This window comes from Pan paniscus, chromosome 5 (genome assembly GCF_029289425.2).
Source record: "Pan paniscus chromosome 5, NHGRI_mPanPan1-v2.0_pri, whole genome shotgun sequence".
Lineage (NCBI taxonomy): Eukaryota > Metazoa > Chordata > Mammalia > Primates > Hominidae > Pan > Pan paniscus.
Window position 1 is genome coordinate 174,521,976 of NC_073254.2, and position 13,378 is coordinate 174,535,353.

At 46.1% G+C, this 13,378-nt stretch overlaps 1 protein-coding gene across 4 annotated transcripts in view; it reads right to left on the reverse strand.

Moving 5' to 3' along the window:
• The window catches only part of CNKSR3 (CNKSR family member 3), a 106,893-nt gene extending 93,930 nt beyond the window's left edge, over positions 1-12,963 (reverse strand). The window contains exon 1 of one of the 4 annotated variants that reach the window (XM_034963107.3): positions 10,382-12,956. In XM_034963107.3, coding sequence (XP_034818998.3) covers positions 10,382-11,300 — 919 coding nt within the window. In that variant the 5' untranslated portion in view covers positions 11,301-12,956. Of the gene's footprint in view, positions 1-9,727; positions 10,359-10,381 lie in introns of those variants that run through there. The other 3 variants (XM_034963111.3, XM_034963110.3, XM_034963112.3) reach the window with 3 other exon arrangements.
• Positions 12,964-13,378: the final 415 nt, after the last annotated feature.

A 13,378-nucleotide genomic window follows, 5' to 3' on the forward strand; every position in this document is an offset into this window, starting at 1 on the left:
TCCTGGGCTCAAGCCATCCTCCTGCCTCAGCCTCCCGAAGTGCTGGGATCATAGGCGTGAGCCACTATGCCCGGCCTGTCCATCATCTCTGATTTGATCCAAGTAAGAATGAAGAATTTCTCCAGCTCCAGGAAGGGTTTTTCTTTAATCAGCTTTATGTAAAATTCTTCAAATTGGCCTAGGGGTGCTTAGAATCAAACCACTTCAAACCATGTGTCTCCAGGCATCTTAATAGCAAAGAGTATTTATGTTTTTTTTAAATACTTATTAGTAACAATTTAAGGCTTTAGTGTACAGAGTCGTTTCCTAAATGCCACCCACAGTTGTGTCATCTGCTCATGGTTAGATTAAGACTCCAGTTGGAATCTCTGTTAAGATGGTGCTGACAACTTTAACAGGTGTTACATGAAGTCTGATCCACCCTACATATTAAGCTAGTTTTCCTCCATTTCAAAGATCATATTCCAACTAGTATTTTGACTTGATTCTCCTGAAGACAATGTAATATAAAATTACTGTGAGAACATGCAAAATTGTTCAATTAATGCATATGTAAGTAAAATTAGAAACACACACACACACACACACACACACACATCCACTCCCAATCCCAAAGCACTGAATTTCCCCTCTCCGCAAATCTCTGAAAATAGGAAATAGAATGCTTCCTTTCACTAAAAGGTTATCCTCAGGAAAGCATGATTCAGATTATCATAATCGCCGCCTTTTCTGATAGAAAGCACGTAGGGGTTTTCCTCTGATGGAGCTGACAGACTGTCTCCTTTTGGGGGACTCACAGCTGGGTGTGAGCAAGGGGTTAAGGCTTCCAGGTTATTCTATTATCAGCCTCCCTCCTTAAGTTCCCTCTCCCACTCCCTCCCCTCTATGGAGAAGTGATATATTATGTGTTTAAAACTGCCCAGCTCTTGTTGAAAATTTCTCAAAATGCCATCTATTCCACCAAAAGTATGGGAGCTATAGTTTCTAAAGCAAACATTAGGATAGTCTTTCAGTAGGGCAAAATATTTTAAGTCAGATACACCAGTTTCTTTACTCAAATACTTTAAAAGTTTTCACATAGAAAGCTTTCTAATTTCTACATCTTATTGATTCGCATTCTAAGGAACTGCTTTGCTTTAATAAACAACCATATTTGCCCTTCTGATCCCAGGTTTAAAAATGTTCAATCAGCCATTTGATGTCAAAGAAAACAAAGTAGGCTAAGTCCAATTTCACAAAAACTCTATTCACAGATGAATAAACAGCTTCAGAAACTAGCCGCAGCAAAAAGTGCCAGAAAATAACAATGATGTGAACAAGGCAGAAAGACAGAGGGCGCTCTCTATTCTAAATGACCATCATACTTGGCCAGGGAGGAGCCAGGGGCAGAGGAGAGCACCTACCTTAGCCCTGGCAGGAGGGGAAAGAATGAGCAGACATCCCAACTTCAAATATAATGTTTACATTAGTGAGATTGGAAGCTGTCAATGACCCAACTGTAACTAGAACTTGGCTTCACAAAGGCTGAAACTGCCAACACCTGAATCCAAGACACCATCGCCTCCAGAATACTGCAATGCCTTCCAGCTGGATTTCCTGAATTCATTTCTGCTCAAAAACCCTGACTGATCTTTCAACACACAGATCAAATACTGTCACTCTCTGCTTTCCACCGTAACTATTAAAAAATAAAAATAAAAAATTGCACCTCCCTGACCACGACTTGTAAGACCCTACATGATCTGGCCTCTGTGTGTCTCTCTCACCTGCTCTTCACCCATCACCCCCACCCTCGCTCTCATGACCCCACCACAACTTCCTTTTCTCAAACTCTCCAAGCCGGTTCGCACCTCAGGGCCTTTGCATGAGTTATTCCCTCTCCTACAATGCCCTTCTCCCTAATTTTCTGATGGCTGGTTCCTTCCTACCATTCATGCCTAAATGTCACCTCTGAAAGGCTTCTCTGATGACGTCATCCAAAGGAGTCCCCCACCCAGTCCCTCTTCTTCACCTCTCTGCTTTATTTTCTGATTTATGCTTATCAGTAGAAATTTTCTTATCATCTGTTTTGTGGTTGGTGGTGGCGTTTGTCACCCACACATCTACCACACTAAAGCCGCGACTATGGATTCCCAGCACTTAGAACAATACCTAAAACCGAGAAGATTCCCCTAAGAACAGGGGGAAAGCGTCCAAGGAAACAATGAGAAGACCGAAGACGGACTTGATTTAACTTACCTCCTGTATAACAACAAAAGGGTGAATGGAATTGTCATAAATTATTAATAAGCACATGAAGGGTGACAATCAGCCACAACAATATTAAACATTTAAATAAAAATATCCCAATTACACCACCAGTTAACTTGAGTTATTATTGATCATGAATAATAAGTGGGTAAACACATACGCCATACGTTATGCAAGGGGCTTTCCCTGTATTTCCTCTTTTAATTCCACACATATGCCATACATTATGCAAAGGGCTTTCCCTATATTTCTTCTTTTTTTTTTTTTTTTTTTTTTTTTTTGAGATGGAGTTTTGCTCTTGTCGCCCAGGTTGGAGTGCAGTGGCACGATCTCAGCTCACTGCAACCTCTGCCTTCTGGGTTCAAGAGATTCTCCTGCCTCAGTCTCCTGAGTAGCTGGGATTACAGGTGCCCACCACCATGCCCGGCTAATTTTTTTTTTTTTTTAGTAGAGACGGGGTTTCACCATGTTGGCCAGGCTGGTCTCAAACTCCTGACCTCAGGTGATCCACCCACCTCGGCCTCCCAAAGTGCTGGGATTACAGGCGTGAGCCACCACACCCAGCCTCCCACACTTGTTGGTTAGGAAGGAACTAGAAGGCACCACCTGGATAGAGGAGAAACCAGGGACGGGACAGGACCACAGAACAGAAGCCTGTGAGGCCTGGTCCCAGCTCCTCACCTCTGGACCTTGGACAATTCATTTCACTTCCAAAAGCCTCCTCCACGCTGCTCATCTGCAGTGGAAACTGCCTTCCTGTGCATCTCCAGGCTTCAGAAGAGTCAAATGAGAACAAATGCAGAAGTGCCCTCAGAGCTCATGAAAATAACATCTGATTTTTTCACTTAAAGCTTACATAATGGGTAAGCCAGTGATGACACGCCAGAAATAGCATAAATGAGAGGAAAGAGAAAGCAAGGCAAGAACGCTCAGGTCCGGGAGCTAGAAGACAACACGCTGGGTGAAAAGAGAGGCAGTGACACAGGCATGGGGCCACAGACGGGAGGGCCCCTCTCGCTTCCTCACAATAAGGGGAATGCACAAAGGAGCCGGAGCAGGAGTTGTCACTTGCCAATCTCCATGGATAAAGGATGGAGCTACCCCAGTCTCAGCGCAACTCATATATTTGTGCCAAGTTTTTAGAACTGCCATGGTTATTTATTCCTGAAATGACATTTGGTGTCATTTCCCATCAACAATAAAATCTCCACCAAAAGTCAGTTAAGTGTGGTAAACCCCGTGTGGTCACCAACTGTAGGATAGTGTGACTAGCCAAAAGCCCATCTCATCCTCCTAGGTCCTACTGAGGATCCTGAGAACAAACTTCAACCACAGTGACCACTGACCACCCCACAACTCCCTTCTTACTACTTGTGTTAAAGATTTTTTTTTAAAGGGGGGCAGGGGTTAGTCTGAGCATGGTGGCTCCCATCTGTAATTCCAACACTTTGGGAGACCGAGCCGGGAGGATCACTGCAGACCAGGAGTTCCAGACCAGCCTGGGCAATACCACAAGACCCATCTCTACAAAGATTTTTTTTTAATTAGCCAGGTGTAGTGGCATGTGCCTGTGGTCCCAGCTACTTGGGAGGATGACACAGGATGATCACTCAAGCCTCAAGCCCTGGAGTTTGAGGCTAAAATGAGCTATGATCGTACCACTGCTTTCTAGCCTGGGCAACAGAGCAAGACCCTGCCTCTTATTTAAAAAAAAAAAAAAAAAAGGCTGTTATAAGAACTCTTCAAGGAATAAGGAAGAAATCTCAAGGGAAATGTCTCATTTATTTTGCTAAGAATTGCCTGATGCTGTTGCTAGGTGGTGCTTATAAATATAAGCACACACCGTAAGACTGGTTTTTTACTTTAATTAGTGGCAAAGACAAGCCTTCTCAAATTAAGTGTCATCATTCCAGAATGTAAATAAAACAGCTAGAGTACATACCAGACCAGATAGCCAATACTACAATAGCAGGACTCTAGCAAAGTTTGAAAACACATTTGCAGCTACGTGCTAGAACGGTGCTTCTCTAATTGTGATGGGTGCACGAATCGCCAGGGGATCTTATTAAAATGCAGATTCTGATTTGGCAGGCCCAAGCTTCTGCATCTCTAACAAGCTCCCAGGTGATGCTGAAGTTGCTGGTCACAGACCAGGTACCAGACAGGGGCCAACAGTTGACAGCAAAAACCATCCTATGCCATGCTCACTGCAAGCCCAGGTACTATTTTTTAAAAGTGAGGAAATATGGCTCAAACTAATTTACCCAAGGAAAGCTCACGAAATTTGCAAGAGGCATTTATCACTCCGCTAATCAAGAACCTTCCTGATCAGCTGCAAGTTCTGCCCCGGATCCTCTGACCAGCTGGTAAACGGCAGAGAAATCTCTTTGACACTGACAGGTGCCCCTGGATGATAAGAATACACCTTATGAAAGACTTCACTGCTCAGAGAGAACAGTTTGTGTCCTGGAGCTATAGGAAAAAGGAAGAGAGAAAGCAATAAAAACAAGGAGTAGAAGTGTATGGAGAGCTTACATAAGATCACACAGTCAAAAGCAGAACTGGGATACAAACTGAGTCCGGCTCCAGAACCCATGCTCTGAACCACTCAGCTCCACCCCCTGGTACAAGTAATCAAAGTGACAAAGTGATGGAGTACAGGAGAGCCCCAAGGAGACCACAACTAATAATTAGGGGACCCTGAGTAAATTCTCTCTCTCTGCTTCAGTTTCTTTAATATGGGCTGGAAATTATTCATACACCTCACTGGGTTTTCTAAGGATGAAATCAAAGAGGCTGGACAGGTGCAATGTCTCACATTTGTAATCCCAGCACTCTGGGAGGCCGAGGTGGGAGGATCACTTGAGCTCAGGACAAGATCAGCCTAGGCAACAGAGTGAGACCCCATCTCTGTATTAAAAAATAATAAGTAAAGAATTTTTATAATGAGAGAGCCTAAATAAACACTTAGAACAGCGTCTGCCAAGATAATAAGTGCATCAATCAACGTTTTTCTGTTATCAAGAGAATTTTATCACTGGAGTGCAGGAGAGAGAATGGAACCAAGGAGAGGGTGGAATGAAGAGCTTTTCTGAACTATGGCCAAATGGTAGACCTACGGCTGCTAAAAGAAAAAGGCCTCCCTTTCCCAGGGACCACAGAGACTAAAAGAAAAGGTATAACCTAAACTGGAATCAAGGTAACAGAAAGAACTGCCTCTGTCTGGATGGTAGCAGGAAGGGCCTAACAGTGCAAGGTAGTACATTGCAGTTGACCTGTGATGTATCAGATCTCTATAGTTAACTTGGAAATTCCAGACTTTCCATGACCAAATAGTCAAGCACCTTAAGACTGCTATGCGTCATAAACAAATAGACACGACAGGGAAAGAGCAGGGCCCGTGGCTTAGACCTTGAGCAAGAAAGCCCCCTTTTCTCTTGGTTGGTGATGGGGACTGCTACCAACACTAGCAGCACCAGAAGCTGGCCAGAGAGACTTCTGTCCTGGGACCAAAGGTGGGTTTTAGAGATGTGCTGACTCAACTACACAATTTTATTATTATTATTATTTTTTTTTTTTTGAGACAGAGTCTCGCTCTGTCGCCTAGGCTGGAGTGCAGTGGCACGATCTCGGCTCACTGCAACCTCCGCCTCCCGGGTTCATGCCATTCTCCTGCCTCAGCTTCCCGAGTAGCTGGGACTACAGGCGCCCACCACCACACCCGGCTAATTTTTTTTGTATTTTTTAGTAGAGATGGGGTTTCACCATGTTAGTCAGGATGGTCTTGATCTCCTGACCTCGTGATCCGCCCACCTCGGCCTCCCAAAGTGCTGGGATAACAGGCGTGAGCCACCGCGCCTGGCCAACTACACAATTGTTGAGAGCCTACCCACTCAAGGCTGATCAACAGTTCTGCTGGGACAGTTCTCCTGGGACAACCAGTCCCACTTCTTCCTCGTCAAAGGCACTCCCCAGTGGCCTTAAAGCAGAAAAACGACTTGTGGTAGCTGCATTTGACAATGAAATTTCTCATATTTAAATCAAGCTTAGAGAAAAGGACCTCATATAAGTTCAGATTTTGACCTAAGAAGGTTGAACAGGAATGAAGATATAATGCTATTTCTAAAACAGGGCTGGATATAAGTAGGGAATGTGGCACATGTGTACTCTGAGAACTGAGCTATGAAAATCAGTGCATGTAAATCCCTGTTGCCTGCCTACCAATATCTATTCTCCCCTTTTTCCTTTCTGACCAAACTCCAAGTTTTTTTCAGGGCCACAATGTACCAAACTTAAAAAAAAAGAAAGGAAGGGAAAAAGCAAAAAAGGAAGAAGAAATGAAAAGGAAAAGAAAGGAAAAGAGAGGAAAGGGGAGGAAGGAGGGAGGGAGGGAGGGAGGGAGGAAAGAGAAAGAAGAAAAGAAACAAAAGAAGGAAAAAGAAAGAAATTACAGCAACCAGCCTTCCCTGCTGCATGAGGTGGCCATGTGACATTTCTGGCACCTGAGATGTAAACCAGGTCACTTGACAGTTTTTCAAAGAACTCTTTAAAGGGGAAGACTTGGCTGCTACCTGTCTTCTGTCTTCCATGAGACTCTCTTCTGCCTGGAATAGGAAGACAATCATGCAGGAGCCGCCACCTTGCACTGAAGCATTAAGTATGAAAATGAACACCATGTGCCAGGCCATACCCTACGCCATGTGCTACGAATGGCTGAACAAGATGGCAGCGCCATGGAACCCCGATTTGGTTAACCCACTGGGTTTTCTGTTATGTGCGGCTAACCCTACATGTTGTAAAAGATCATTTGCTTTGCAAAGGCCTTTACTGAACTGACTGGCAAGGCGCCATGAACTAGGAATTAATTTGACTTACAAATAACTTTCTGACATGAACTAAAGATAGAGGATAACACAGACATATACTGGATGAGACTCCTCCGCTACCATATGCTATTCAGACCGAATCCTGAAGTTCTATTCATAAATGTAAAGATTCTCGGTGTGGTCTAGATGTGGCCTTGGGAAGAAACTCCTGAGAAAATGGAGTGGAGTGAAGCCAAACCACCTGCTCTGCTGGGTGACATCGGTCAATCTGTGTGTGACTCGGTTTCCTCAACTGCAAAATGGAAATAACTGTTCCTACCTCAAAGGTGGTGGTGCCTATTAAATGAGCTGATATTTGTACAATGCTTAGACATGTGCCTGACACACTGCTTAATAATTACTGAGGATCCACTAACATTACAGTAAAATTGGTGACAGTGTAGCTAAACATTAATAATAAAAGCCAGACAGGTTAATTCATTCTGTAGACAAGAACTTCTTTCCTAAGGCACACATCTGTCAAATAACAAGGAGGTGAGATCCAGCTGTCGACTGTGGCCAGGTCTAGACAGTTTTAAATCTAAGGCCTTCTATGGTTCTCATAATCGCCCTACCCAGATTCATGCAATACCAAGAGTAGCAAAGTCTACATGAAGAGCTGCTTATCAGTAGCATGTATTTATAAAATAAAGGTTGGGTAAAGAGATTAGCAAAGAGCACTAAAAATAGTCCTATAAGCAGACAAGCTTTTGTAAGTCGATAGTTCATTAAAAAGTCAATACTTGAGCATCATTATTATGAGAAATATTCAAGTAATGGGTCACGCAACTTGGAAGATTGCAGCCTCTTATCATCTTAGCCATCTTTTTTAGATTCGAACACAGAAAGTATCCAGGTCTTTCTACTAAGCTGTATTTCAGGGTCCAAAAGGGCACAGGCATTTTGTATAACGTAGTCAAGTGCCAACCACAGGTATGTAACCTAGTAAGTATCATAGGTATTGAGCCAGCCATAGATGTTCTTTCAGGTCAGGAGAAAACTTTTCCTAGATGAAAGTAACTCAACTAACTGATAACGTCAAGGCAACTGGATAACAAAAACGTTTTAATCTACTTTCCCTTTTAAATACTCAACAAACATAACAGGATGTGATTTTACACTTCTCCTTTTCCAATCCCAAGAGGGACAAAAACAACAACAACAACAACAACAAAAACAGACACAAATCTTGAGGGTGTGAAGATCTCACTCCATAATCTTCCTGTGTGCCTGTTACCATTTTTCTGATTGTACATTATCAACTAAGCTGGCAGAGGCTCAGAAAAGCCAAGGTGATAAGATGTAACCCTTTCTTTCTGCTACAGCAGAACTGTCCAATAGAAATATAATGGAAGCCACAAATGTGAGCCCTGTGTTATTTTAGATTTTCTAGGAGACATATGTAAGAAGGTAAAAATAAACAGGTGAAGTTTATTTTAGTAATATATTTTATTTAACCTAACATATCAAAATACTATCATTTCCACATGTAATAAAAAGTATTAAGATATTTCATGTTCTTTTTTTTCATACCAAGTCTTCAAATGCCATGTGTATTTTAGACTTACAGCACATTGCAATTCTAACCAGCCACATTTCAAGGGCTGCAGAGCCACAAGTGGTACTGGTTACTAAGTTGGACAGAGCGGCTCTAGAAGTCAACAGTAGCTGAAATTTGCAGTGTCTCAAGTTGGCTCTATGAGGGACATACAGATAAAATACATATCAACTCAGTTTCAGGAAGTTGCCAGCCTAGGGAATTTGGTAGCATCTTGAATGGAGGAACACACCTCATTTCAAGCTAGCGTGGGCATGGATGGCTTTTAAGCTCATGCTTCCTACCAAGTACTGGCAATGCCACTTACTCTTTACCAAGGGAAACCTAGTCACCAAGGCAGAAGCATGTGTTGTTTTTAGCTTCATTTTATATAGGAGTCCAGGAAATTCTGCTCACTTGACAAACCCGTTCTCAAGGAGTTCTCCCAGAGGAGCAGGAAATGGTCAGACATACCCACTGACACACCCCACACACCTCGGACATCCTATTCCACGTGGTCTATGTGTAAGTCACAGGCGTGAGAAATGAGATGTAGCGGTGATCAGTTTTCATTATGCAGCAGCCATGGGTGGGACGGTTTGAAAGACGACCTGGTCTTACCAGTATTACCTACCTCACAGGCTTACTGTGATGACCAAGGACAATAACAGAGAGAGCTCTTAGCAAACTGTAAAGCGCTATACAATTCTAGTTATTACTGAGAAAGAACACCATTCCTCACCTGGAAGAGCAGATAGAAAAACAAATAGTAACTTGAAACAGAGATGTCGTTGGGGGTGGGGGGAAACCATGAAAATACAGATTGTTCTTGGTGGACTTTGTTCTCTTGAAAGTACAGAAAAGGGTTGAGTAAACTCTAGTACCTTTCCCTCGAAATCGTAGGAGACATTGAAAAGTAAGCGAGCCAGCTAGGAGGACAAGCTTCTACCTCTGCTCATTCCCCCCACCACCCCCCCCTCCCACCGCCCCAGCCCCACTGCCTTCCTCATCCCAAATATTGTATGAATCAAGACAGTGGTTCCAAACAATTATATTTCTCCTTCCCAGTGCTTACATGTGGCCTGAAAATGCAGCGCCACCGGGGATACTGGCGCCTCCCGGAGCAAAAGTCACTGCCTCCCGGGGAGTCCTGGCTCGAGGTTTCTCCCCGGCGCAAATGCTATGGTGTTGGCTTTTGCGCGGCCCTCTCGCCTTCTCCAACAAAAACAGACAGGCTCGGCGACCCGCCGGAGTCTCCGTCTACCTGTCCGACAGCCCTGTCACGCCTGCGAACGGCTCTGGGCAGGCGGCATGGACGAGGTCCCGCGGGAGTCACCCACACAAAGGCGCCTTGTGCCTCTGCACTCGGGCCCCCGGGTCGCCGGGCACCGCACCGGGGCCAGGCAGGGAGAGCGCCCCCCGGACCGAGTGCCGGGTCCCGAGATCGGCATCCCCAGCCCTCAACCGCCACAGAAAGGCCACCCCTAATCCCTGGTTTAAAGATAGAGCTCCCCTCGGCTTGCCACAATCCGCACCCCGGAAAGGAAGAGCTCGGAGCAGGTACGAGAGATAGGAGCGCACAGGCCACTCGGCAGAAGTTTGCATTGTCACCGGGCTGTGCCCTCACCGCTTCTCGCCAGGAGGAAGGGCCAAGTACCCTCTTCCCCAGCTCCTCGTCCGCCCCATCCCCGAGGCTGGAGGACTCCGGACCCCCCCAAGGCCCGCGCACCTCTAGTCCAGTCCACCACTTGTTTGGGGCTCCACTTGGTCACGGGTTCCATGGTAAACCGCTTCGCCTCTCGCTGGGCTGGAGAGTCGCAGATAAAGTGCTGCTGCCTGCGCTCCGGTGCCCCTTCCCGGGAGGGCGCGCCCGCGGCTGCTCCCCTGCGCCCGAGCGACTCCGTCAAGACTGCATGGCCGCGGTCAGCCGGTCGTCCCAGCGCGGCTCCGCCAGGGGAGCCCGGCCCTCTCCCTCCAGCTGCCACAGTCCAGCTGCAGCTCCTCCTTCCCCCGCCGCCGCCGGGATCCCGGGCACAGCTGCTGCTCCCGAGCGACGGCAGCTGCAGGCACGCCGGGCTGCGACCCCAGACCCCTGGCCTCGGCTCGGCACGGGAGCCTCCCGGCCCGCGACCACTTCCTCGGATCTCTCGAGGCGCGATCGGCTCTCCCTCAGCCCGTCTTCTCGCCTGCTGGCTCTCCGGGGTCCCCGCTCCGCGTGCGCTGGCGTCCTGGAGCCTTCCCGGCGCAGGTCCCACCTCCTGCGCCGCCCTCCCGTGCCGCCCTGGCAGGGCCGAGCGCAGAGCGTGCGCGCTCGGGTTGCAAAGTTTCAGCTCCGGTTGCTGCAAACCGAATAAACGAGAGGGCGGGGCCGAGGGTCCAGGGAAACTCGTGGGAGGGGGCGGGTCCGCCCGAAGCGGCGGACTCGGGTTACTTTCCCTCTCTAAGCCGGTCCGGCTCACACCCGCAGCGTCCCGGGCCCCGCTTTCCTTTTCAAGGGGCGGGTTGTAGATCGCGCGCGCACCCTGGAGAGCCCGCTGGTTTGTGTGAGGCCCTGGCCCTGTGGGTAGCAGAACACTCTGTCTCGCTGTGAGCAACAATACACTAAAAAAAAAAAAAAGAAAAGAAAAAAAAAAAAGTAAGATCTGCATGTTCTGTTCATTTTAAATGCTTTATATCGTAATACTACTCTGCCATTAAGCCGTCATTTTAGGTTTCTTAAAGTAGAACAATTTTTTTTTTTTAGATGGAGCCTCGCTCTGTCGCCCAGGCTGGAGTGCAGTGGCGCGATCTCAGCTCACTGCAGCCTCTGCCTCCCAGGTTCCAGCGATTCTCCCGCCTCAGCCTCCGGAGTAGCTGGGATTACAGGCGTCTGCCACCACGCCCGGCTAATTTTTGTATTTTTAGTAGAGACAGGGTTTCACCATGTTGGCCAGACTGGTCTCGAAATCCTGAACTCAGGTGATCCGCCAGCCTCGGCCTCCCGAAGTGCTAGGATTACAGGCCTGAGCCACCGCGCCAGGCCAGAACAATTTTATTTCATTTATATGTTGACTGAAATCGTAACAATGTAACTCTTTTAATGCTATTGCTATGAAATTTCAACTTTGCGACTAAAATTAGATTGATGGCTTTTAGCGTTATATTTTGCTATATTATAATTTCGTATTTACAGAGTGAGCTCATGCTCCTTGGGATTAGTCATTAACCGTGAGAGGAAAGTTGTTAGCCAAGAAAAAAAAAATAGCTCGTGCACAATTTCAGCGCCTGGCAGGGGAGTGCCCTTCCACATTCATGGACTGCAACTGGGGCCAGAGTTAATGCTAAACTGGGGGAAAATCTAATTTGAATACCTGCCTCTCCTTCAAGTTCTCCCTGCATCCTAACCGCCCCCCCCAACCCCTGCCACCCTTGCCACCACCCCTCCCCTCACCCCCCAACACCCCACCCCAACCCCCCACCCCCGCCCCCGCCCCGCCCCGCCCCGCCCAGCAATCTCTTCCTCCCACTCTTTTTGGCACTGAATGATTCTTACTTTCAATTACGATTATTTATTTACATCTTCCTCTTGGAGACTATTAACCCCTTGAGGGCAGAACCTACTTGATCTCATATAGAGTTTTCTCTCCTCCCTTTCTCCCTACCACCTAACTTGTAGCACCCAGCACGGGACCAAAGGCAAGGTTGGTATTTATTCATTCAGTAAATATCCGGGAATGCTTCCTGTGTGCCACTGTATTCATTCAGTATTTGTTGAATTCGTGTGATATGTGCTACTTACACAGGTCTGTTTGGACGCACATGTGGAAAAATGGCTAGCAGCCAGCCTAGCATCTGATGAGCTGGAGCATCCAAGCAAAAGAAACATTTTTAAAAAGCAAAACATCAGACCCACCTCCCATTCAACTCCCCTAGAGGACTGGGCAACACAGAGACACACAACTATCAAATATAGTGATTCTTTTTTTTCATCTAGCGAAAGTGACTGTCAGACCACACAAGTTGGCAAAGGCAATGACAAAATTCCTGATATAGTAGTTGTCCTTAAAAAAAAAAAAAAAGACCTTTAAACTTAATGACATTCAGCATTAACCATCTTTACAGCAGTCAGCAGGGAGAAGGACCTTGACACTGGTTCACTGGAAAGGGTAACCAACCTGATGCACACCTTTTGTTTCAGCAATCACTGCGTGTTGTGTGATTTCTGATTATGATTAGGGTGACCACATAACTTACCTCCAAATCAAAATATTCTTGAGCATGAAAGAAGCGACTATCAAGAATTACACTGGAATAACATGAATAAACTGGGCCATACGGTCCCCACAATTATAAAGAAAGGTCAAATATTAATGATTTTGCCATGGAATTTTACTTGATGTTTTCACGTCTTCAGATTCATTGGCAGTAGTCTTTACCAGAAGAGCTAAAACACTAAAATTCTGCGAGTCAAGCAAGAGTTTGCAAAACATCCCACGGAGCCAACACACTATCTATACTTGGTACATAAATACAGCATAGCTAAAGAGGAAGGCCACGCTAAGATCTCTAACCCGGAAGACCAATTAACTATCTAAATGAATTAGCATTCTGTTTACACTTCAACTCCTGGAGGCTAATTACTATTTAAATAAAGCCTTCTACCTTAATTACAGCTGTTAGCACGTGAAAGTTTTAGGGAGGCCTGCCTTCCTAGCTGAAATGCAAACTTGAGGACATACAAAGCTAT